General features: G+C 41.1%; 1 protein-coding gene across 1 annotated transcript in view; it reads right to left on the reverse strand.

Moving 5' to 3' along the window:
* The window catches only part of TNS3 (tensin 3), a 113,987-nt gene that overhangs the window by 26,423 nt on the left and 62,738 nt on the right, over positions 1-24,826 (reverse strand). The window contains exons 6-9 of the mRNA XM_018568650.1: positions 23,587-23,676; positions 15,426-15,557; positions 9,045-9,140; positions 6,649-6,726 (exon numbers count right to left, since the gene is read on the reverse strand). Of these exons, the coding sequence (XP_018424152.1) occupies positions 6,649-6,726; positions 9,045-9,140; positions 15,426-15,557; positions 23,587-23,676 (396 nt within the window). The remainder of the gene's footprint in view (positions 1-6,648; positions 6,727-9,044; positions 9,141-15,425; positions 15,558-23,586; positions 23,677-24,826) is intronic.

Raw genomic sequence — 24,826 nt, forward strand, 5'->3', positions numbered from 1 at the left:
ACCCTAAGGAAGACACTCCATCTGAAACCTGTGAAACTTTATGAATAGAACCCCAGAATCCTTACTATATAGGTACTGGGACGATCACCTCTGTAAATAAAGTCCTTCTACAGCCATCTGAATGTTTGCCAAATTTGAAGGCAACAGATGATGAGTCGAAGTGAAAAAACTGTTTTGGGGTGGAGGTAGGGGAGATTGAAACTATTTTGCAGTCTGATGCTACAACTTCTAAACAAAGACAGAGATATTAGTTGTACAACCTGGGTGGGAACCATGGCTTCTTCCATAGATACAATGGGGGAGTGAGTTATTTGCAGAATTACCAGGCAAAAATAAAGGTAAAAAAGCCTTAAAAAAAAGAAAACTAATGCAGTCACCTCACCCAAGGACAGCTACCCCATTTTTGTTTTCAGATTTAAAATATGCTTACAACACATGCAGAATAAAAATTGCTGTATGGAGACAACTGGTCCTCTTTTTTGTGTTTCAGAAACATTGCCACTTAAACTGAGAATGACAGGGGCGTGGCTTGCTAATGGCTGTGAATGGACGTGTGCTGTAAGAGCTTTGGCTGTCTTCCCGGGAACGAACTGCAGGAACACTCTTCCCGAACCTATTTAACTCAACTATGGGCAAATCTGATAAGAGGGGAACCCAGACCCCCACCCGGACCACAAACTCCTTGAAGCCTCCCCTCATCATGACATGACGGAATTCAAAAAGGGCCTGGCTGGCTTCAGTCGCCGTTTAGAGGAGGTTCAGGAAGAAGTTGGAAAACATCATCTTCTCATGCAACACTTAACCCTTCAATTGGACGACCAAGAGGACCGCCACCATCGCAATAATATCAGATTGTGTGGTGCTCCAGAGACTACAGGTATGTCAAAGCCACTGTTTTGGGCATCTTTAATTTACTCCTGGGCCGGCCCGGACATCACGTCCTCTTCTTCGCAGCCCTTATTGTGAGGTTACATGGAGGTTCTGTAATCTCGACCTTTTCAGGAGAAAGGAGACTCCTTTTTGTTGAGCTAGCCTGCCGGCCTTGCTTTGGAGGAATCGTTCTGGTGCTTCCTTTACCTCTGGGGTGACCTTGCCCTTCTTATTCGCATTGGAATTTTCTGAATTACCCATTTTCAGTAACTTTTAAGTTAGATGCTTCTACGGCAATGTTTTCATATTGTTATGGTGCCTGTTCTTTACCTGACTTGGGTCCTTCCCAGCTACTCACAAACTCTTCCATTGTTTGACTGCTTCTGTGGCGAACATTTGATTAGCATGGATCTCACTTTGATCCCTATGGGTTACTGCATTGCTCACAGTTTTTGATTTTTTCTTTTTCTATCAGGTCATACGAGACTGGTGACCGTTTTACTCATTGTTTACTGTTCTACAGGTTGTTTTACAATATGTTGCTTACCCAAGGGCTTACATTGCTTTGATGTGTACTCTAAATCTACATGGGTTAACGGTTTGAGGTTGGTGTGAAGTGCCGGTGTTGTGTTCCTTGACATTCCCTCTGCACACGACTGGCCTTCCCACCTCCCTTTGGTATTTCCCTTGGCACATGTAGTATACAGGTGAGCTAGGCTGAGTGGCGGTAGCTCCTGTGCGAGGAGAACCGGCTTCTGATCCCTCGATAGGGTCTGAGGATTACGTTACCACCTCTATTTTATTATGTTTTATTCCCTGTTAACAATGTAACATGTAGTTGTACTATGGATCATTTAACCCATTCATGTTAGCAGGGGATCATTGTAAATCTAATGCTGCAATGTACGGGACATTTGTGCTGTATATGTACAGTACATATAGATATACAATTCTGCACTGCTAACATGAATGGGTGAAATGATCCGTAATACAGGGCTACATATCATGTACTATGGATCATTTAACCCATTCATATTAGCAGAGGATAATTGTAAATCTATTGTTGCAGTGCATGCTATATGTCGTATATAGTACTTGTACATAAAGAGTGCCTGCAACAATACATTTACAATGATCCTCTGCTAACATGAATGGGTTAAATGATCCATAGTACAGGGCTACATATAGATCATTTAATCCATTCATGTTATCAAAGTATAATTGTAAATGTATTGTCTGCACTGTATGAGCAGTGTGTACTCTATATGTACTCTATATGTAGTACATATAGAGTATATACTGCTAATACCTCTAATACAGTGCAGAGAATACATTTACAATTAAACCCTGCAGCATAATAGTGTGTCCCCCCCCCCCTCACTCACTGTGCCGGAGAGAGCAGCGACGAGTCAGCGCTGGTCCAGTGGGAGGAGCTCCATGTGGGGTCCTAATTTAGCTGGCTCAGAGGTGCCAGCCAGCTAAATTAGAATCCCACCTGTAGTTCTTCACACCGGACCAGCGCTGACTCGCCGCTGCAGTTTTTTTTACTTACTTACCTCGCCGAGCGTTGCGTCATTGATGCTCCGGTGGGCGGCGCTCCGAGTGGGGTCATCTGGCAATCTCCGGCCACCTAAATTAGGACCCTACCTGGAGCTCCGCCCACCGGAGCAGCAGTGATGTGACGCTCGGCGAGGTAAGTAAGAAGAAAAAAAAAACAGCGCAAGCTTCGGCGCTAGGCATGGGGGCATTTTGACAAGTACTTGTCAAAATGCCCTGTATCGGGCCCGATTCCGATGCTAGCATCGGTATCGGGACATCCCTATTCAGAACGCATAGCGGAGGAATTCCAGGAGTTTTTCTCCTCTCTTTACAATATACAGTCCCAACCGGCTGATTTGCTGTCTACTGGTTATATGGCTAACTACAGTCTTACCTCGAGAGTACTGCTCTCCCCCCTATCCCGAATCATGCCCTGCAGGTTCTTGGTGAACCTTTCTCGGACCTTGAAATTCTGCAAACACCTGAACTGCTTCCAACAGGCAGAAGTGCTGGGCCGGATGGCTTTACTACTAAGTTTTAAAAACCGTTTAGAGATCTCTTAGCTTCTCCTCTTCTCCAGTCCTTTGTCATCTCTCCTTTCTGCCCCTTTCCTTGTCAGTCCTTGGAAGCTCATGTAGTTCTGCCAAAACCAGGTAAAGACCCGATGCATTGCAATAATTATCGCCCCATATCCCTGATTAATGTGGGTGTTAAAAGAAGTGTATGCCAGGATTATAGCCACCAGATTAGCTACTTTCATTCGGGCACCGATTCACAAGGAACAAATGGAATTTGTGCCCAAACGTAGTGCCAAGGACAACAATAAGCGGACGATTACTTTAATCCATTATGCACGCTCCCGTGGGCTTCCCTTTTGGTTGTTCTCTGTTGATGCCGAAAAGGCTTTCAACAGAGTCAGTTGGCCTTTTCTGCAGGCCTCTTTACTTCATTTGGGCTTTTCTAGAGGCTTTGTAGATAAGATCATGGCACTGTATCATCGTCCTCATGCCAAGGTGCGAGTGAATGGGATAATTTCTACTCCATTCCAGATTCATAACAGCACCAGACTGGGATGCCCCCTGTCTCCCTTAATCTACATTTTAGATATGGAGCGTTCGGCCAATGCTATTAGAGCTAATGAATCGGCAGGGGGGGGTCTCCAAATAGGCACTCAAGTACACAAAATGGAGCTATATGCTGATGATCTGTTGCTTTATCTTTCCAACCCCCTAGTGGCCATTCCTTCTTTGATGCAGGAATTTAAGTTGTTTGGTGATCTTTCCAACTATCGCGTGAAACTTCTGAAGTGTGAACTTCTGGATGCGTCTGTGTCCAGGGATTGTCTGCGTAGTGCATTACCCTTCGCTTTGCGCTCAAACTACATTACTTGTCTAGGGGTCCGTATGCCGGACAATTTAATAGATCTCTACACACTCAACTATGCCACCCTGCTGAAATCTATGGAGGACACACATCTTTCGTGGATGAATTTGCACCATACCTGGTTTGGTAGAATTGCGCTGTAAAAGATGCATTTGCTTCTCCGCTGTCTATATCTATTTCAAACCCTTCTTATATTCCTTCCTACGCATTCCTTTAAACAACTGCGCTGTTTTGCAATACATCTGGAGGAATAAAAATCCACGATTTCGGTATGCTGTTTTCATAAAGAAAAAGGAACATGGTGGGGCTGCTCTTCCAGATCTGGAGTCCTATTACAGTGCTACACATTTATCCCACTTTGTTCGACTCGCTAGACCCTGCACTTTGGGTTCTTCGTTAAAGTGACCTGTCCCTGGTCCCCCTGACGACCCTTCCGTGGATCCCCACTTCCCAAAGGCCTTGCCGTTATGATCTTTACATCTACCCGCCTTTGGTGCGGTAGGTGTGGAATTCTACGATGCATAGATATCACTTATCTTCATTTAAAGGCCCGATGACCCCTATTTTAGCGAACCCTGCTTTTCCCTCGGGGTGTGGGGTTCCTACATTTCTATGCTGGAAGGTGACTGTACCTTCTTATGCTTTTCAGAGTTTACATGCTAGTGCTCCAAAGTCAATTGCTTTACTTTTTAGCCCCCGACACCCTGCCCCGTGCTTCTTGGTTTGCCTATTTTGAGCTCCAACATTTCCTGAAGACTCTGTCTTCTTCTGATCACCTTTATAGGCCCCTCACCCCTTTCGAGCAACTATGTGCCACTGCTGTGCTGGCCCCACATCTTGTTTCATTGCTCTATAACTCTCTGATCTCCATGGCTTGTGAGGAACAGCTGTATTTTTTGTCTGCTTGGTAACGGGAGTTGGAAGTTGACCTTTCGGGGGAAGACAGACTTAAATGCTTTTGCTTTACGCACACACTCTGTATGTCTTCATATGTTCAGGAGTGCAATTTTAAACTACTGACCCGGTGGTTAGAATGCACCAAATAAATGCTGCATACTCGGATAGCTGTTGGAGATGCCAGACTGGAGTAGGTACCTTAGTTCACACTTGGTGGAGCTACCCTCTGATTTTGCCCTTTTGGCGGGCCATCTCACACATCTACTCAAAAGTTACCTCTAGTGAGTTTCATATTACTCCCCAAATGACTATATTATCTATTTTTCTGAGCTCTATCTCTAAAGTAAAGAAATCCCTCCTTCGCTCTTTTGTCAATGCCGCTGGAATTCCCACGTCGTTCCTTTAGTTTCAGAATGGACTGTGGAATTATGCCATCTGATGAGATCTGAAGTGCTGATGGTGGAAAGGGCCGATCGTTCTGATGTCTTTTTATCCAGGTGGATGCCCTGGATCCTGTTTCTGGATTCTGAGGACTACCGGACTCTGCAGTGAGCTGGTCGCATATTTTTCGATAAAGGTGGTATTTCTGTTGTGGTGTCTTGTAGTTACCCTGCAGACTGCTGGGCGGACAACCCTCTCCCCTTCCTCTTTTCTTTCTCTCCTTCATTACCTGCTCTCCTCATTTTAAACTCTTTTCTTTCCTTCTCTTTTTCTAGTTCTCTTCCCCTTCTCCCCTCCCTCCATGTCCGTTTGTCTTGGTGTGCTATATAGTAGAGTTTTCTGCCTGATATTCCTGGTGGTTACTCCCGTTTGTCCCTGGTTCCCTATCCTGATGCAAGCCGTCCCTTGAGTGAGCATGGCAGTTATTTTTTCCTCATATGTGGGGGGGGCCTCACGCTAATCACTCATTGGTATCATTACTCAGTCTATTTTGTAGATGTTCTCCATTTGCTACAACAGTGGAGTTTTCAGTTACTTTTGTAGAATGATGTATGTATATTTTTGTACGTTTTCTATGTTCTATGTCTATTTTAAAAAGTTGTTTCTGCGAAACCCTTAATAAAAACAATTTCTGTAAAAATAAACTGAGAATGAAACGGTATAGCGAATAAAATGGTCCTTTATGCTTTTGTGCTCCAAAAGTGTGTGAGATCCATGGCTACATGTCCAATAGGCCTCACCCACTTCCAGTAGATAACTAAGATCTAGCAATAGCCAAGGAAGTACTGGCCTAGTAGAAAAGGCAATCTGCCCTAAAGCAAAGTGGTGGCCAGGGATGCAGAATAATGGTACAATAAAAACATAGAAAGTAATAGAATGGAGCCACTGAGTCCGCAAAGCTATCCCCAGGAGTCAGGTTAATGACGCTCTAATGCCTGAGAGCTTCTGTTGCGACTACACAGATTCTCATATTCAGCCTGGTATATTCAGTACCCTAAGGGCAAGCACTATCAGGTAGTGTTGTATCCAGAGCAGGACTGTTGCAGTGAAACACCTGCTCTTCATTAGTATCAGGGAGATGCTGTGCTAGTTGGCAACATGGAGAGACAACCAGGATCTACAGTATATTAAATTGCCTGAAACTACCAGCAGATGTTGATCAAAGAAAAATCTCTGAAAATATCTTGATCTTCCTGAGGATATTAGGGAAAACTAAGCCTTTGTAGCTGTAATGAGGTATAGCCATCGGGTGGAGCTGTCCCCTTTGCTTTATTTTGTCTTATTTTTTGCTAACAACCTAGTGTACATTGCTCAGTATATACACACAGGTCCATGTTGCAATTGCAGAGAAATACACTTTCATTTTCTACTTAGGTTCGGGTAGACTAATTTTTTTCACAAATCCTCATAAAATCGGTGCCGCTTTACCTTTAATAGTTTATATTGTCAAAATATGAAGAAGATTACAACATAATAACAGTCAAAAATGTGCTGTATAAGTAGATTTAACATGCATACCTTTGTCTGGGATGAGTAATTTACAAGGCAACGCTAGAGGTGTAATGGAATGCTGGTAAATCAAAGCTGTCAAACTCCCTAAATCAAGAAAAAAAAACAACTCAAGATTTAATAGCAAATCAAAACTGCTCTGGTTAACGTTTAAATAATAAAATGGGTTTTTATCAAAATTGAATATCTAGTTAACAAAAACTGACTTTATTTTTTTTTTTTTACACACATATACGTCTCTGATTGCTATTTGGGTAAGTACAATTCTGAAAATAAAAAGTTATACAAAGTCTACACAAATGTAGTGGGATTTTAAAAGGTGTCAGCATAAGAGATCTGCGATATCCAAGTGTCCAAAACAGATTATTTACAATCATCATAAAATGTATACACATGAAAGAATAGCTCATTGGAACAAAAATAGTATATTTTTGCATATAGCTAAAAAGTTTTCACTGGCTAGACTAACACCAAATATTTGCACATTTCCATTCATCGTATTAAATGTATCAATTAGATTATATGAATGTTATACACTGTTTCCTGTAAGCTACATAGATCGTTGATTGATGAAATTGGGACACTTTGGTTACACGTTTCATAGAACTTGGTTTGTTTTCCAGACAGTAAGGGAGTGATAGTTACAACGGAATAAAGTCCACTGTGGTGAAAGGGCTCTTGCCATAATATGCAAGTATGCACAACATACTTGCACATTATGGCACACTTAGCTGACAAGTGTGCTCCCCTCCAGCACTGACCGATCTACTCTGTCAGCTGCTGCTCCGTTCACTACTATCGCCATATCCTCCTCTTCTTCTTCCGAATCCAGCAACATTCTCTTAATTCATTGGGCTGCCTAGGACGACGTTAACTCCTGCTCATGCACACATGAGTTGTATTGTCCTCAGTGCCTGGCTCGATTTCCGGCACACTGCGGATGCTGGGAAGTATACCGGGTACTACACTGAGATAAAAACTGCTAGAAGTTAGAAGCAGCTGATTTTTTTGCAGAAGAGACTTAGCATGTATATCCTGCCAAAAGACTCTAATTTCTAGCAGTTTCTGATTTCTTTAGGTTTTACTTCCGCTTTTAAATGTTATGCAAATTTGTCCTGTGCTTGATACCAATGTGTGGGCAATACTAACCCTACTGGGGACTGCAGGGGATAGAATATCTATACACCATGGGCCCCAATCCAGACTTTTGTATATTGTATAAGGGTGTCTTAGCATCTATGTGGCTTTAACCTCCTTTATTGTAGGTGAATAAAAGTCCAAAGATGTCTTCAGCATAACAGCAGGCAATACGGAAGGCCCCTGCGGAAGTCTTGATAATGGTATGAAGCATAGGTCTGAACAACTAAAACAACTAAGTTGTTTGAAGGCCAAGTGAGTCAGATTCTCTTTGGCTTTGGCATCAGTGTTAAGCAGAGTGCTCTGTGTATTTGTATGGACATCAGACCCATGCGGGTCAGATGTTTAGATGCATTTAACAAGCCATTAGAGCCTTCAGACATCTGTTCAACATGTTCTAACAAGTAGGGGTCTATGCCAGTGGAAAGATCATTTTTGAGGTCTCTAAACCTATTGCTCGACAGATTAAGGCCACGGCCAACACAGTAAGGAGGGCAGAACCTGACAGAGAAAACTGGGCATTAAGGAGGGATTCCAACTGCTGGTCAGTAAAATACTTCAAGGTAAGCATGCCCCCTACAGGCTCAGTGGTTTATCTGTTAAAGTGGGTCACAGGCAGATCCACAGTGGGTATAGACCCGCATTTAACAAATTCCCCCCCAATAGGGAACAGTTCCAATAAACTCTCAGATGGGGCCCACAACTGTTTAGAATGTTTCCAGCTCGCATTAAGGAATACCTCAAATAGCAGGTGTAATGGAAAGGTTCTTGCTGTAGTATCTCATCAGTGATAGACTGTGAGGACTCTGAGTAAGAGATGGTTACTGCAGCTGGTGGCCTGGACTGTTTTAAGGTCTCGGGAAGATCAGAGATTTACTCTGCAGTCAGTATCCATGAGGAGTTGGGTGAATCTGGCCACAAAGTCTTGTGCAACTGCAATAGAGGCCCCTGACAATAGGGTAGGACTCAACAGATGGAGCCAAAGGAGACTTTATAACCATAGGCTCACTGGATTCCAGATATCGTAAGGCCTCATTCACACTGCTAAAAGCCGGCCCGTACAGATCCGTGCGGTTGTCTGTGCTTGGACGCAGACAGGATCCATGCAATATAAAATATATATATAGTTTCCCCCCCATAATGCTCTACTAGCAAAAACAGTGAACTATTGTCATTAGTTATAGACCAATTGATTTTAAATGTCAAGTTCTCTATACAAGGCCTTATTATTTTAATAATATTATACATGTGTGTGTATGAAGATTTACCAAAATATGGTTCATTTGGACATCCCTTTAGACGAACTCCTTTTTGAACACATTCAATTAAGAAGTGGCGTACCAACTCATTAGTCATATCGCCAACTAAGAGAGAGAAAACAGAAACATAAAATTATAACGACCAAGTCGTGTTTATACCTAACAGACAAGCTCTTGATCAGATACATTGGGCATGGTCATGACATCTCTATCACAAGCGGAATAGAATGGTAACAATACTCGGAGAAGAATTATCCTTACCCTTGATTTACACAAGACTTAGTGACCTGGGGCTGTTTTATACTAGACAAATTTTATTTCTGTTTTAGGAATTCAGAATATTGGATGGGCAGAATAAATGGTAAATAAATTACCTTGTTAGCCAAGGTGGTCTACTATTTTAGAACATCCCCATGAAAATACTGAAGAAAAAGTCTTTGAAATATTTAAATCCAAGGTATTAACGTTTATCTGGGGCCAGAAAGAATTAAACGATCTTAATAGAATGCTATTCATGTGTAAGCACTCTGGGTTTGGATGTATTTTAAAGTATAGATTTGAGGTGAAATATAAAAAAATAAAAATGCAGTGCATTTCTGCAGTACATGTACATCTGCCCATGTTTTATCCATTAAAAGACTGTGCAAGTACAGAAAAGTACTTGTTGATCTGCCAGAAATGCACTCAGCTCTTAATTTCCTATTGTCGGCTGACAACATACAGGATTTTTGTGGACTGAGTGGTGTCAGCTCTGCCCAGTTTCTTTCGCTAAGTTACTTAACCACGTCCACTGTCTTTAACTCCAAAACATGGGCATTGACTGACTTGTAGTCCTAAGACAAGAACTGGGAGGGGAAATTACACTCATCAAGATAACAGACTGAAAGCACATGGCAGCTCTAAATTTCTCACATTATAAATAGCCTTTTTTGTGCTTATTAAAGAGATATAACAACCAAAAGGGAGCAAATAAGAGAAGTTCATTGTTAGGGTTTGCTTACACTATTAGAGCACAAATAACACAAACGGAATTAATGTATACCTACTCACCAGCATGGGTTACTATGGAAGTGGCTCCCATCACTTCCTACCCAATAAACCTACACATGTGGTTTCCTCTAAAAAAAGACCAGCTATAATGACTCAGGCTATTACACCCCCTTCAGCTATGGGACCTGACATGTAAAGTTACTCCTCTGAAGTGGCCACATACCCCATTGGCCCTGATATCTCGGAACCTGGATAAACTTCCTGGTTTGCAGACATTGGCCTTTACATGATGGCAAGAAAGAGGTCTGGTACATGTGAGTCAGTTTCTGTTCAAAAAATGGGTTTGTTCCCCAGAATATTGCTGTAGTAAATTCCAGATGCCCTTTTAAGCCATTTTGCAGAAGGCATAATTTCACTCTTTTTTTCAGTCCTTCTCTAATTCTTAAACGTATTCTTTTGAAGTGTTGCACTAAGCTACTCTCATATTCATGAGCACAATTCATGTAACTAACGTGCAAAGAGATGCCAAATTTGTTATAATGTGTTTAAAAGAAAGTGTAAACATTAGAGGTGCACCGAAATGAAAATTTCAAAACCGAAACGAAACCGAAATGAAAAAAAATGTCAGGCCGAAACCGAAAATGTTTTTTATTCTCTTTCAAATTGAAAAAATATTTTATTTTTATTTTTTATATTTTATTTTGATTTATTCATTTTTATTCAATATTTTATTTTTTACTTTACTTTTATGGTCTTTGGGGAAATATTAGGGGTCTAAACAGACCCCTGATATTTCCCTTTTAAAATAGAAAAAGAGATTGAGGACGCAATTTATTTTTCTGCAGCCCCTGTTATAAATGAACAGGAATCCTCTATACGGAGTGTTCCTGTTCATTCATAACTTGTGGAGATGGTATGTTTACCATATCCATAATCATGAATGAACAGGAAGTGATGTAGATCACTTCCCATTCATTCATAACTGAGGACAAAGTAAACATACTCTGTCCTCAATTATTTACAAGCACTCAGCGATCAGAGCAGTGCCGAGGGGGAGGAGAGAAATCATGCTATATCGGCCAAAAAATTGCACTTTCGGCATTTTGCCAAAAGTGCCATTTTTGGCCGATATGTTTCAGCGGCCGATATATTGGTGTATCCCTAGTAAACATACTTCTTTTATTCTGATATTTTATTGCTTCACTAGTACATGTCATACTTAATGTTTTGTTGAAAATAATCAAAATACTGACAAAAATAAAAGATGATTTGTATGGAAAGTATTGGCCAAACCTCCAACTATATTTAACCCTCTTTTACACAACAGTTCTGGCTAACTATGTTTGTATGATTTCTGCATAAATATCTCTTAATATGTGATCTGCTCATTATCTCAGCCATAATAACAAAGCAAACATAATACACCTTCATTTAAAAAAAAATGGGCATACAAAGTGCCCTATACTTCACAAACTACACTGGTTAACCCTACTACACTGATCTATCCACGGACCGGGCCCACTTGGGACAATGGTGGTGGAGAGAAGAAGCACAGTTTTTATATTCCCTTCCCAGAGCCTCTGTCTTTGACCTTTTGAACAGGAATGCATTAAGTCTAGCCTGGTTAAACACACGCTTAAATTCTTCTATATACTCCTCTTCAAAGCCGACAGTGACACTGTACACTCTAGCCTGTATTAATAATTGGGAACAGGACCTATGTATCCTATTGACTTTGGAGGAGCTTCTGAAAACCTCACATTATCCTTCAAGTCATTGATAATTAACAGATATCAGGAAAAACTCATGATCATGTAATGGCAATAAAGTTTAGTGTAGAATTTTTTTTACAAAAATCAATGTCACATAAAAAATAAAAGTCAATGTCCCCTGACTCCATATAGAAATGCAAACACTCGTCAGGTGTGCCTATGTATGAAAACAACGATTGCGTCACACGTTACATATCACCGAGTGCGAGCAATGATTCTAGGGTCATCAATCACTGATAACACTAAATTGATGAGCCGTAAAAACTTTTACAGTGTCGCCTTTTTCCAATTTTAAGTATGGTAGGTTATTTTTTGGTGTCTATTTACCTGACGTGACCCCATTTTTATATTTTACCAAAAAATTGGGTAATAATAAATGTTTTATAACTTAACTTAGGGAACACTTTTTTTTTCTTCACAATTTTCAGTACTTTGTTCAGTAAAAAAAACAAAAAAAAAAACCCAGTGGTGATTAAATACCACAAAAAGAAAGCTCTATCTGTCCCAAAAAATAATTTTAAAAAATTAATTTCGGTACAGTGTTGAAAGACTGAATAAATGCCTTCTCTGGATCCTGGAGGTTACGAAGAGATTTTTGTGGCATAAAGCTCCTGTTCCTTGGTCCACATAATCTCACGTTTGGAAACCAACTGTGGGTCTGTGTGGACCAAGATAGCAAGGAGGCTAAAAGAATCTGTTTGTTGATGTGATGTCAGAAACCCCTTTGAGGGAAAACCTAATGTAAGGAACTTTTCTTCTTAATAAATGTGGGCAGAAACGGTGTGTGTGTGTGTGTTACAAACACACACACACACACACACACACGCACAAAACAGACACAATGCAACAGAAGACTGTCAAAGCCATATTAAAAATGATAGTCAAAGAATGTGGAACCACTACATGAGACTGCTAGATATAGTATATATGTGTATATACACTGAGTGGCCAGATTATTATGACCACCCCATCAGTACTTCGTTGGGCCGCCTCGTGACTCCACGAGATGTTGAAAGGTGATGCGAGGAATCTGAAACTGCACTAATGCCCTTCTGTTGTCTTGTACCAGCCTTGCCACTCTCCGTTCTGCCCTAACATTGACTTGTCGCTGACGGCCACAATTTGCACGTTCAGACCTAGATTTTTGGCTGACAGTCCAGTCTTTAAACACTTTAACAACAGCTGCTCTTTAACATTTAACGAATTCTGCTGTTTTGCTGATACTCGCTCCATGGCTCCAAGCGCCAACAATCATCCCACGTTCAAAGGCTGTCAAATCGTGTTGTTTACCCATATCTTCAGAAAAAATCACTTCTACGGCCGTGGTAAACAACCTGCTTCCCTATTTATAATGGTCTGGCCCTCTAGCAACTTCAGCGAAATTATACAAATTATAGCTAATTTGCCTACAAACGTCAGCTGGTCATAATAATCTGGCCACTCAGTGTATTATATTAGGGATGCACCGATACTAGTATCGGTGCCGATGCCAAGTATTTGGGTGCGTATTCGTACTCACCCAAATGCTCCAATACGTGAGCTTCCGGTATCAGGAAGCCAGGCAGCAAGTCATTACACACTGCCTCGCTTTTTGATTGGCCAGGAAGCCGGCTCCATGCTCTCTTGTGGCGAGGGAGCAAACACATGTATATTAGGGATGCACCGATACCGTTTTTTCGGTATCGAGTACCCACATTTTTTTTTCCGGTACTCGCCAATACCGATACCAGGACTCACATTAAGGAAGCCAGGCGATGTGTAATGACTCGCCACCCGGCTTCACGATTAGCGGGGAAGCTGTCTCCATGCTTGGAGCCGGCTTTGTTGACAATCAGTAAGCTGGACGCCGAGGGAGCATGAAGCTGGTTTCCTGGCCAATCAGAAAGCCTTGCGCCGCATCATTACACGGCGCCCGGCTTCCTTATTGGCCAGCTTCCCGACCAACCAGTAAGCCGGGCAGTGAGTGTAATGACTCGCTGCCCGGCTTACTGGTTACACTTTTGACTTGTAATGGGACTCCTGGTATCGGTATTCGGTATCGGTGAGTACCGGGAAAAAAAAATATTGGTGCTCGATACCGAAATACCGGTATCGGTGCATCCCTAATATATATACAGTTGTGTGAAACAGTGTTGGCCCCCCTTCCTGATTTTTCATTGTTTTGCACGTTTGTCACACTAATGATTTCAGATCATCAAACAAATTTAAATATTAGTCAAAGATAACACAAGTAAACACAATATGCAGTTTTTAAAGGAAGGTTTTTATTATTAAGGGAAAACAAAATGTCTTTGGATCTCGGCATGATGTGTAGCTTTTGAGGATCATTTGGTCTACTTCACTTTGTCAGTCAAGTCTAATTTAAGTGATTTCTTGATTGCGCACATGTGTGGCAGTAATCAGGCCTGGGTGTGGCTAGAGAAATTTAACTCAGGTGTGATAAACCAGAGTTAAGTTATGTTTTAACGGGGGGGGGGGGGGGCAAACACTTTTTCACACAGGGCTATGTGAGTTTGGATTTTGTTTTCCCTTAATAATAAAAACCTTCCTTTAAAAACTGCATGTTGTGTTTACTTGTGTTATCTTTGACTAATATTTACATTTGTTTGATGATCTGAAACATTAAAGTGTGACAAACGTGCAAAACAATGAAAAATCCGGAAGGGGGCCAACACTTTTTCACACAACTGTTACACACACACACACACACACACACACACACACACACACACACACATACACAAACACACACACAGTGTTTCTGCCCATATTTATATAAAAGAAAAGTTCCTTACATTAGGTTTTCCCCTGCAGGGGTTTCTGACATCACATCAAAAAACATCAAATCAACATTCCCACTTTTGAGTACTGGGTTCCAAGGGTTGCGCAACAATCACCAAAGGGCCACATGGATTTAGAGGATTTAAAATATGTAAATTAGTTATTCTACATCGCAGTACTGCATAGATAATTAGCCTTACTTGAAAAAAACTGCTAGCAGGTAGAAAATGCAGGTACCTGAATAGAAATATACTTTACATACAGTATATATGGTGGAAAACCACTTGGTGAATATTTAACTCCTTACTATGTAAATGTAACAATATAAAAATATAAAATGAAGTAAAAAAATCTGGTTTGCCCTAGCCTTTTAGTTTTCAAGGGTGAGGGGCTGGTAATACATAAACTAGGTGATTCCCTAAAGCACACACACATAATAAAGTCTGACGCTCCGTTCTTTTTAAATGAGAGCAGTTGGGTTGGGATGATTGTTAGGTGAGAGCGGAAGTCTGTACTTGCCCTAGGCCCTATAAAACAAAAATATCTTGTTTTTTATATAGAGCAATAATAAAAAATATAGTTTAACTCCTATTCTAATGGGTCTTGATGGGAGACAGGCACAGTAAACTATTGGCATTAATAACACATCTCATGAGGAATTCTTGTAAGTATTAAGTATTTTCTTCTTTCTAAAGCGACTTGAGAACATGCTGCATACATTAAATAACAACAAAGATAATAATGCAGAAAAATTACTGGTGAGGACACAAATACTATGTTTTGCCAAAATTGTTCATTAGTTTAAATGTGGACAACACATATACAAAATCATAATCCATTGCCATACCTTTCTTATTCAGCTGTATTACAGATGGAGGTGGGGTAGCAACTTTCATAGCCAATCCATAGGCTCCTCTGAAAGAATGACTATCTCGAACAATAAAGGAACCAGGTTCTTTGTCCTTAAGAACTGCAATAGCTAAATTAAAATGGAAAAAGAAACAAAAAAACAAACAATTAACACCATTATGTCACACAAGCTCATCTCCTTTCTGCCTAATGCATTTTTAGGTTTTAAAAATAGGAGTATTATCTGACACTTAGGCCTCATTCACACAGCTAAGTGTCGGCCCGTACAGATCCCTGTGCCGTGCACAGCCGTATCAGGCTGTTCCCCTGAAGGACAGGTGCTGCGTGTGATTGTACGCAGCAGCCTGTTCTTCTCTATGGAAGTACGTGGCCGTACGTTCACCTGCGCAGTACATCCATCAGGATGGATCCTGTCTGCGTCCGAGCACGGACACCCGCACCGATGTGCAGTTCGGGTGAGCGTACGGCGGTACCTCCGTTCACCAACCTCCTCCCCGTACTATGGGAGCGATGCACATTACATCACTTCCGGTCCCTTAGCTGCCAGTGTTGGGCTCCTGAAGCCCAGCAATAAGCATAAAGGTGATACTAGGGGTCTTTTGGACCCCCAGCATCACCTTAAGAAGGACCTGTCATCACTACTATGCTATCACATGGGGGCTTGTAAGCCCCCCTATGTGATAGCAATTAAAGTTAAAAAAACAAAAAAGTTTTAAAAATTAATATTGAATAAAATAAATGTTAAAATAATTGTAATTTTTTTAAAAGTCCCCCTGCCCCCGCTAGCATGTGCATCTTCACGTAAACACGTGTCGGGTGTGCCTACGTACTGAAAACGACAATCGCGTTACATATGTTGGGTATCGCCGTGCACGCCAGAGTGAGAGCAATAATTCTAGGGCCAATATTTATGCGCATCTCTAAATTGATGACCATGAAGGGGTTAAAAGCTCTAGTTGTCCACAAAGAGAATTTTCAAGTGTTATCCACTGTTTAGTGCCTATGTGGTAGGTCCAGTCCGAAACACTAATATTTAGAAGTCCCTGAGGATAAGTTACAAGTGGGCATTGATGTTGACACTCTATATTCCTCTATTCTACATTCCAAGGGGTTAAAAGTGGTGGAGAGTTCCCTATCTACTCTAGAGATTTCTGAACACAAAATGTTTTTTTATTGAGTTTTCTATATTTTATACCAACTCATAATGCTTTTCTATATGATGGTCAATATTACCTCCAAATGCAAGGCACAGTGATGGGTCATGAAACAAAAAGGAGGAAAGGAAGCGCCACAACAAGGCAAATAAATGGTAAGTAATCAGTTGAGGAAACCTCATTGATCGTTGGAGCGATCCGGCTGGCTTGGCGGTGATGTGGAAGCGATCGGGTTTGGTCCTTCCTGGTTTGGGTGGTGGGGGGTGAGCGGGGAAACAAGTGGAGAACAATGGAGAGGTGCGAAATCACGCACAATGGATGCAAGGTGTGGAGTGTAGAGACTCACCGTCAGGTAAGGGTTGATGCGATGTCATCGGCGTTGTGATAGTGGAGATCCCGAAGACCTATGTAGTCAGATGAGTTGGTGCTGGGCTTGAGATAAGCTTGTCCCTTGGGTTGACTCGAGAGGATGATGTCAAAAATTTGGAGCAGAGGTGCAGAGGGAGAACATCCTAGTCTCCAGGTGAACAGGAGCTGCCGTCCTGTGTGGTGTGTGCAGTGGGGCTTGTGAGAGCGGAGGGACAGCGTCCTTGTTGCCAGGAGATCAAGTGAGACAGGGGAGGGGGGGTGGATCAGGCAGAGAGGCTGCTGTGCGTGTTCCAGCGGTCAGGCTGCTCTGGATGTAGTCAAGATGTCACCTCTCATAAGGCTAAGCAGACAGTGGACAAATGTCCCTGTCTCACAGAGACAGCGAGCGGCAGAGTGGCAGCCAGCCGTGAGTTGGTCTTCTGCACACGGCTCGGGAGCGCAGTGGGTCTAGGTGTGCGGGACGAAAATAGGTGAACATTGAAATTCTGTTACTCGAGGAGGACTAGCACACACGATTGGGCTACTAACATAGAAGGGTACAACCTGTTCAGGAGGGACAGACTGGCAAGAAGAGCAATGTGTATATGTTAAAAATAACCTCATTATGCACATCCGTGACGATATCGCATCAAGTGGTGGAGATGATGTGGAATCATTATGGCTAGAACTAGATAGAACGGACCTTAACCGTAAACTTATTGTGGGTGTCTGTTATAAACCTCCAAATATAGGGGAAGAGGAGGAGGCCCACCTACAATCCCAAATAGAAATAGCGGGGAAACAGTGAAATGTTGTGGTAATGAGAACTTCCTTTACCCAAGCATCAACTGGGCTAATGGAACTTCCAAATCGGCAAAGGCTGCCCGTTTTCTTAATATGTTGCGAGACAATTTCATGGATCAGATGGTTGAGGTCCCGCCTAGGAAAAATGCCATCCTAGATCTGATCATCAGCAACAATATGGAGTTAATTGAGGATATTGTAATCGGGGAGACACTGGGTAATAGTGATCACAAGGTGATTGCTTTTAATATTGGGTGCAAGAAAGGTAAGGGGGATGGTCAGACCCAAAGCCTAAACTTCAGGAAGGCCAACTTTGATAAACTATGCAATATAGTGGGTGAAATCAAATGGGAAAACTTATTTCATAAACTAAACATTGACCAAAAGTGGGACTGTTTAAAGAACAAATTAAAAAATGCTATTATCAAGTGTATACCGCTGGGTAACAAAAATAAAAGATCAAAAACGAAGCCAATACGGCTAAATAAAACGGTAAAACAACACATTAAGAAAAAGAAAGTGGCATTTACTAAGTATAAAACAGAGGGGACAGTATTGGCATTCCAAAACTACAAAGAATGTAATAACGGATGTAAACTGGTATTCCGGGCAGCTAAAATTGAATGTGAGAAGTATATCGCCACAGTTAGTAAAAGGAACCCCCAAATTTTTTAGCAATAAACAGTAAAAAGGGGAGAAAGGAACAGATGGGCCCAATAAAGGATAAAAAATGGGAGATTAGTCACAAACGAGGGCCGAGGCGCTAAATACTTTTTTCTCGTCGGTATTGACCAAGGAAACAGACGGGTTTAATGTACATGATAAAACACAAAATTTAACAAGAAATACACCTGAGTGGTTGACTGAAACTGGGATACAACATAGGCTTAAACTACTTAATGCAAATAAAGCATTAGGACCTGATAATCTACACCCCAAGGTACTCAAAGAACTCAGCCAGGTAATAACGAGACCATTGTTCCTTATTTTCAAGGAATCCATAATGGCTGGTAGAGTGCCAAGCGACTGGCAGAGGGCTAATGTGGTACCTATATTAAAAAAGGGTCAAAATGCCAACCGGGGAACTATAGACCAGTTAGTCTGACATGTTACATAGTTACATAGTATTTGGGGTTGAATAAAGACATACGTCCATCAAGTCCAACCCATATAGGTCCACGCATCATCTCATTCTTAGGGATACTGGTATCCCTGGATATTACGGTCCCTCAAGAAATTGTCCAAATGTTTCTTGAACAAATCTACACTCTTGGCTGAAATCACTGCCGATGGCAGTGAGTTCCAGACCTTAACCGCTCTTACTGTAAAGAACTCTCTTCGCCCATTGTGCTGGAATTTTTTCTCCACCAACTTTAGGTGGTGGCCTCTAGTCTTTGTAATGGAGTTAATCTCAAACAGTTTGTTGCCAATGTTGCTGTCACCATTGAACATCTTGTAAATAGACACGGATTTAGACATTGTAACATTACAGGAGGACCTGGATAAACTCGGGGAGTGGGCGACTGTATGGCAGATGAAGTTCAATGTCGATAAATGCAAGGTAATGCACTTTGGAGTTAAAAATAGGCAAATGGACTATACACTTATGGGTGTGCCACTAGGGAAGTCTGAAACGGAGAAGGATTTGGGGGTCATTATAGAACGCAGATTGAAGAACAGCTCGCAGTGCCAGACTGCTGTAAACAAAGCAAGTAGAGTCCTGTCTTGCATTAAGAAGGGAATATATTGCAGGGACAAGTCTATCATTTTGCCACTTTACAGATCACTGGTTCGGCCACATCTGGATTATGCGGTCCAGTTTTAGTCACCGGTACTCAGAAAAGATGTCCTTGAGCTGGAAAAAATCCAGCGGAGGGCAACCAAACTCATTAAGGGGTTCGAGGACCTGAACTATGAAGCAAGGTTGTTAAAATTAAATATGTTCTCGTTGGAGGTTAGGAGATTAAGGGGGACATGATTTTCGGTATAAACTGTTCAACGGCGACAGCAACATTAATAACAAACTGTTTACGGTTAGCTCCGTAACCGAGACCAGAGGGCACCACCAAAAATTGGTAGAAGATACATTTCAACACACGGGGCGCAAGGGGTTCTTCACAGTTAGAGCGGTTAGGGTCTGGAACTCGCTGCCGCAGGAAGTGATTTCAGCTGAGAGTGTGGAATCATTCAAGAAACTCCTGGACAACTTCCTTGGAGACCGTAACATAAAGGGGTACCAGTACTCTTAAGAGCAAAATCACACATGGACTCATATACACGCACACACCTGCTAAAACATAAATACATACACGCAATAGGTTGGACTTGATGGACCTATGTCTTTATTCAACCTCAAATACTATGTAACTATGGGTTGATATCCAGAATAGATCAGTGTGTGTGGGGCAGGACAGTGGCGTAGTGGTTTGCGCTTCTGCCTTATAGCACTGGGGGTCCTCTAATGTCTTCTAATGAGAGGTGAAGGGCACCTTGCAAAACTGGTGAAATCTTGATGATTTCTCCATGATCTAGCTTTTTAAAGCTCTGGGGTCTAGTTGTGCTTTGTGCAGGGAGTCCAATATTTGGAAAACTTACTTTAAGGATTAAATTGTGTCTTTCAAGCATCTGGATTGTCTAACGTCCACAGCTCTATATAAAAGTAGCTATGTCTAAGTGTATTCTATGGAGACCTAACTTCTTGGGAAGAATTCTAATCTAAGGACCTTGTCAGGATAACAACTTTATAGTATATATTTTTTTATATTGGTAAGGCCCTTCTGATTTGGGTATTAAAAGTATGTGTGAACTAAACCGCTGCTATGAAAACATCAGGATGTGGTACATAGTTTGGGTAAACTGTCTCTTACCTCCCTTTCTGTCTATTTGCAAGGAATATTGATAAATATTATTAGTAAAGTGATTAGATCTAATTATGTAGGCCCATTACAAGATAACTCAGATTTGGTGACTGGGGACAAAGAGAAATCTATTAAATGACACCTTCAAATCTATACAAAGGAAAATAAGGAGGTGCTAAATGGGGATAGCAGTACCATAAATAAACTGTTCAAAATTGATATGGTTTAGAAACAGTTAGACAAAATAAAGTTGAATAAGGCACCCGAGTCAGATGGCTTACACCAACATGTCCTCAAAGAATTGAACTCTGTTATTTTTCTAGCTTTTAGAGACTCTTTAATAACTGGCTTGGTACCAATGGATTGGCACAAGGCCAATGCAGTGCCTATATTTAAAAAGAGATCAATGTCTACTTAGTAATAACAGAATTGTAAGCTTAAGTTCTATAGTTGGGAAAACACTTTGAGTATGATAAAAACAAAAAAGCAAAACAAAAAAACACAGAGATAGTGGCAGTCAGAATTGATTCACAAAAGACTAAAGTTGTCAAACCAAACCTTTCTTTTTATCAGGAAGTAAGCAAAAACCTAGACAAAAGAGTCGCGGTGTGTATATAGTATACTTGGACAGAAATATTTCACACAATCCCTCATAGTAGCCTGGCTTAGACCAGTTATTCAGAAAGTAGTGATTAATGGCTCTAAATGATCTAATGTTGTTAGAGGTATATCCCACAGCTCGGTGTTGGGACGTGTGTGTGTGTATATATCTAGATATGTATATATCTAGATATATACATATCTAGATATACACACACACACACACACACACACACACACACACAGTATCTCACAGAAGTGAGTACACCCCTCACATTTCTGTAAATATTTTATTATATCATTTCATGTGATGACACAGAAGAAATGACGCTTTGCTACAATGTAAAGTAGCGAGTGTACAGCATGTATATCAATGTACATTTGCTGTCCCCTCAAAATAACTCAACACACAGCCATTAATATATAAACTGCTGGCAACAAAATCTGTGGTTTTCGAGTCCCCCGCTCCTCTGGGGGACCCGTACCCACAGGATAGGAGCTCACCATAGAGGCCCTAGAGCAGACAAAGAACATGCGTTCTTCGTCTGCTCTGTGTGAACACTGAGACCGTGGCGCTGTAATCACAGTGCCACTTGTCTCAGCAGTCACTTACTACAGCTTCTGTCACAGAAACTGCCTGCGTCCTATGTACCGGTGCGCAAAATACGGTATATTCACATATATATACATACATACACACACCCAAACAGTGCTCGCAGTTGATCAACTTCTGTTGAGGAGATAGGGACACCCATGGATTGAATTTTGACCCATTCCTGCTGAAATTTGCACCATGTGTACCCTGCTTAAGAAAATGGGTTGTGGTCAGGCTGGGCACATTTTTACATAGTGGAGGTGAGGTCCACAGATTACTAGAATAATATTCTAGTCTCCGAATCTATCGTAGCCCCCGACAGAGACTCTGCATATGCTACGTTATGCACTAGCATTGCCATCTTCTTGTCTGTCCATGCCAGGGCTTTGCGGACTGATGGTTTTGGAGCTCCCTCTGCCTTTGTTCTTCATCCCAGGGTAGAGCATACCAATATCATAGCATAGCAAAGGAATTTAAGATTAAATTACCCTTCCATATAAAAAGAAAAAAACAAAAAACTGGTTTCCCTCCTTCAAGACTAATTGTTCACAAATGAAATACTCAAAAAATTGTTAAAACTAGAAAGGATGAGAAAGGTTTACTTAAATAATGTTGCCTCCATTACCCTACAGTGAGACTGACAGTTTATAAATCGTAGAAGTTCAGTACCACTGCTTCCCTCCTTACTAAAAACTGCAGAGGAAATACTCACCTTCATGTGTTGTTGCCTTGCTGGCTGGATGAGGAAGGCATTGCTTCCTCATTAATGGAAACACTGCAGAATCTAAGTTGCCAGCGAGTGAGCAATGTCTCATTCATCCAGCCAGTGAAGGAACAACACACAGAAACATGTGGGTTATCTACCCTGTTTAAACCTGTATAGTGATCCTGATGCTGGGCAGTTGTTGCCAGCAAAAGGATCACTAGTGTGACCTGATGTTTAGGTCTGATCAAGCATTAGTTTCAGGTTACTAAAAGGAGTTCCACTAGTTACTAAATAAAGGGGTTCACATAATTTTTAATTTAATGACAATGATTGTTTAAACATCCAGTGCTTCTTGATAGAAAAAATTGTATTTCACCATTATAATTTAGAGGAAGATTAGACCACATTTGGAATCCTTTTGTGGAGAAATCCCAAAAATGTAAATGGGCTGGCAAACTTTTTTTCAGGATCATATGTCCTGCCAGAGATATACGATACTTTAAAATAGTCAGATCTATCTACTGGGTCGTTATAAAGTTGTTTCAAGGCCCAATATTGTGAAAATTGTTGTATTCTGGCAACTGTAAGTGGTTTTACTTTTTTTTTTTATTATTTCATAGTATTTGAGGTTGAATAAAGACATTAGTCCATCATGTCCAACCTATTAGGATCTCATTCTAGGAGTACCTGTACCCCTGTATATTACGGTCCCTTAAGAAATCGTCCAAAAGTTTCTTGAACAATTCCACATTAACAGTTACATAGTATTTGAGGTTGAATAAAGACAGGTTGAGGTTGAATTTCACATGCCTTTATTTATTTTTGCCACTTTAATATAATGTTCATATGTAAATTAAAAATGGAGTCAACCTCATTATTTTCTGCTGTAGACAGGGCATTTCAGAGAACACCAAGCGTATGGAATTAACTTTGCATTGTACTGAACAAAAAAAGGACTATTTATAAAAAAAAAAAACTGGAGAGAAGAATGTGTGAAAAAGTTTAACAAATCATATAACATGAATTACTAGCAGCACTCCTCAAGAAAGTGAAATTAAGTAGTCAACCAATACCTTGTTCTCTGGAAATTTCAGGCTTATACCAAAATTTGGATGTGTCTTGCACAAACTTTACTGTCATGAGCTTATTATCTGCTGAGTTATCTGAAAAAAGCAAGAACAAAAAGCAATTAATAAAAGTGCTGCATTATGTTACTTTGGTTAATTTTTTTTCTTTTTTGTCTGGGTTTGGTTGGCAGTTGAAGTAGTAATTCACAAGCTGACTTTAGGTACAATTATATTACATGTAAAAAAAATTAATTAAAAAAATGTAATAAACAACATGTGGTCCCCCTCCACCTAAAACAAATCCTAGACAGGGGGTCTGGTATGGATTTACTGAGCTTTGGGTCACAGAAGGATGCTAGTATATGTCCTCCCGTTACCCTAACAGAACTATGGGAAAAAACACTTACCTCATAGTTCTCTTTTAATCTTTGAAAATGAAAGACAGAAGGTGATTGGTTACTATGGGCAACTTCTCCAGATTCTGTCTGCTTCAGTTGTGGTAAGTTCCCACCATAATGTATAAATAGGTGCAGGGGGAGTATACACTGAGTGGTCAGGTTATTATGACTTCCCCATCAGTACTTCGTTGGGCCACCTTTTGCCTTCAATACTGCGGCAATTCTTCTTGGCATTGACTCCACAAGATGTTGAAAGGTGATGCAAGGAATCTGACACCATGCCTAATGAATAGCACTGTCCACTTCTGTGAGATTTGATGGTTGTGGAACCAGCTGCCTGAGGGCTCTTTCAACTTCGTCCCACAAATGCTCAATTGGATTGAGATCTGGTGATTGTGGGGGCCACCTAAGCAAGGTAAAGTCTCCCTCATGTTCTTGAAACCACTCCTGCACAATACGAGCACTGTGGCATGGCACATTGTCTTCTGGGAAGAAGCCATCTCCATTGGGATACGCCATCAACATGATAGGATGAACTTGATCAGCAACGATACTTTGGTATGTTGTGCTATTCAGACGTTGTTCCACACGAATTAAAGGGCCCAAATCATGCCAGGAAAACATGCCCCAAACCATAACACTGCCCCCACCAGCTTGAAGGCTTGTACTCATGCACATGGGGTGCATGCTTTCATGCTGTTTCCGCCAAATTCTCACTCTGCCATCTGCATGATGCAACTGGAAACGTGATTCATTGGACCACATTACTTTTTTCCAATGCTCGACTGTCCAATCCTTGTATTCCTGTGCGAATTGGAGACGTTTTATCTTGTTAACTGCAGACAGCA

This window comes from Nanorana parkeri, unplaced genomic scaffold, assembly GCF_000935625.1.
Source record: "Nanorana parkeri isolate BGI_ZX_2015 unplaced genomic scaffold, ASM93562v1 scaffold1223, whole genome shotgun sequence".
Classification (NCBI taxonomy): domain Eukaryota; kingdom Metazoa; phylum Chordata; class Amphibia; order Anura; family Dicroglossidae; genus Nanorana; species Nanorana parkeri.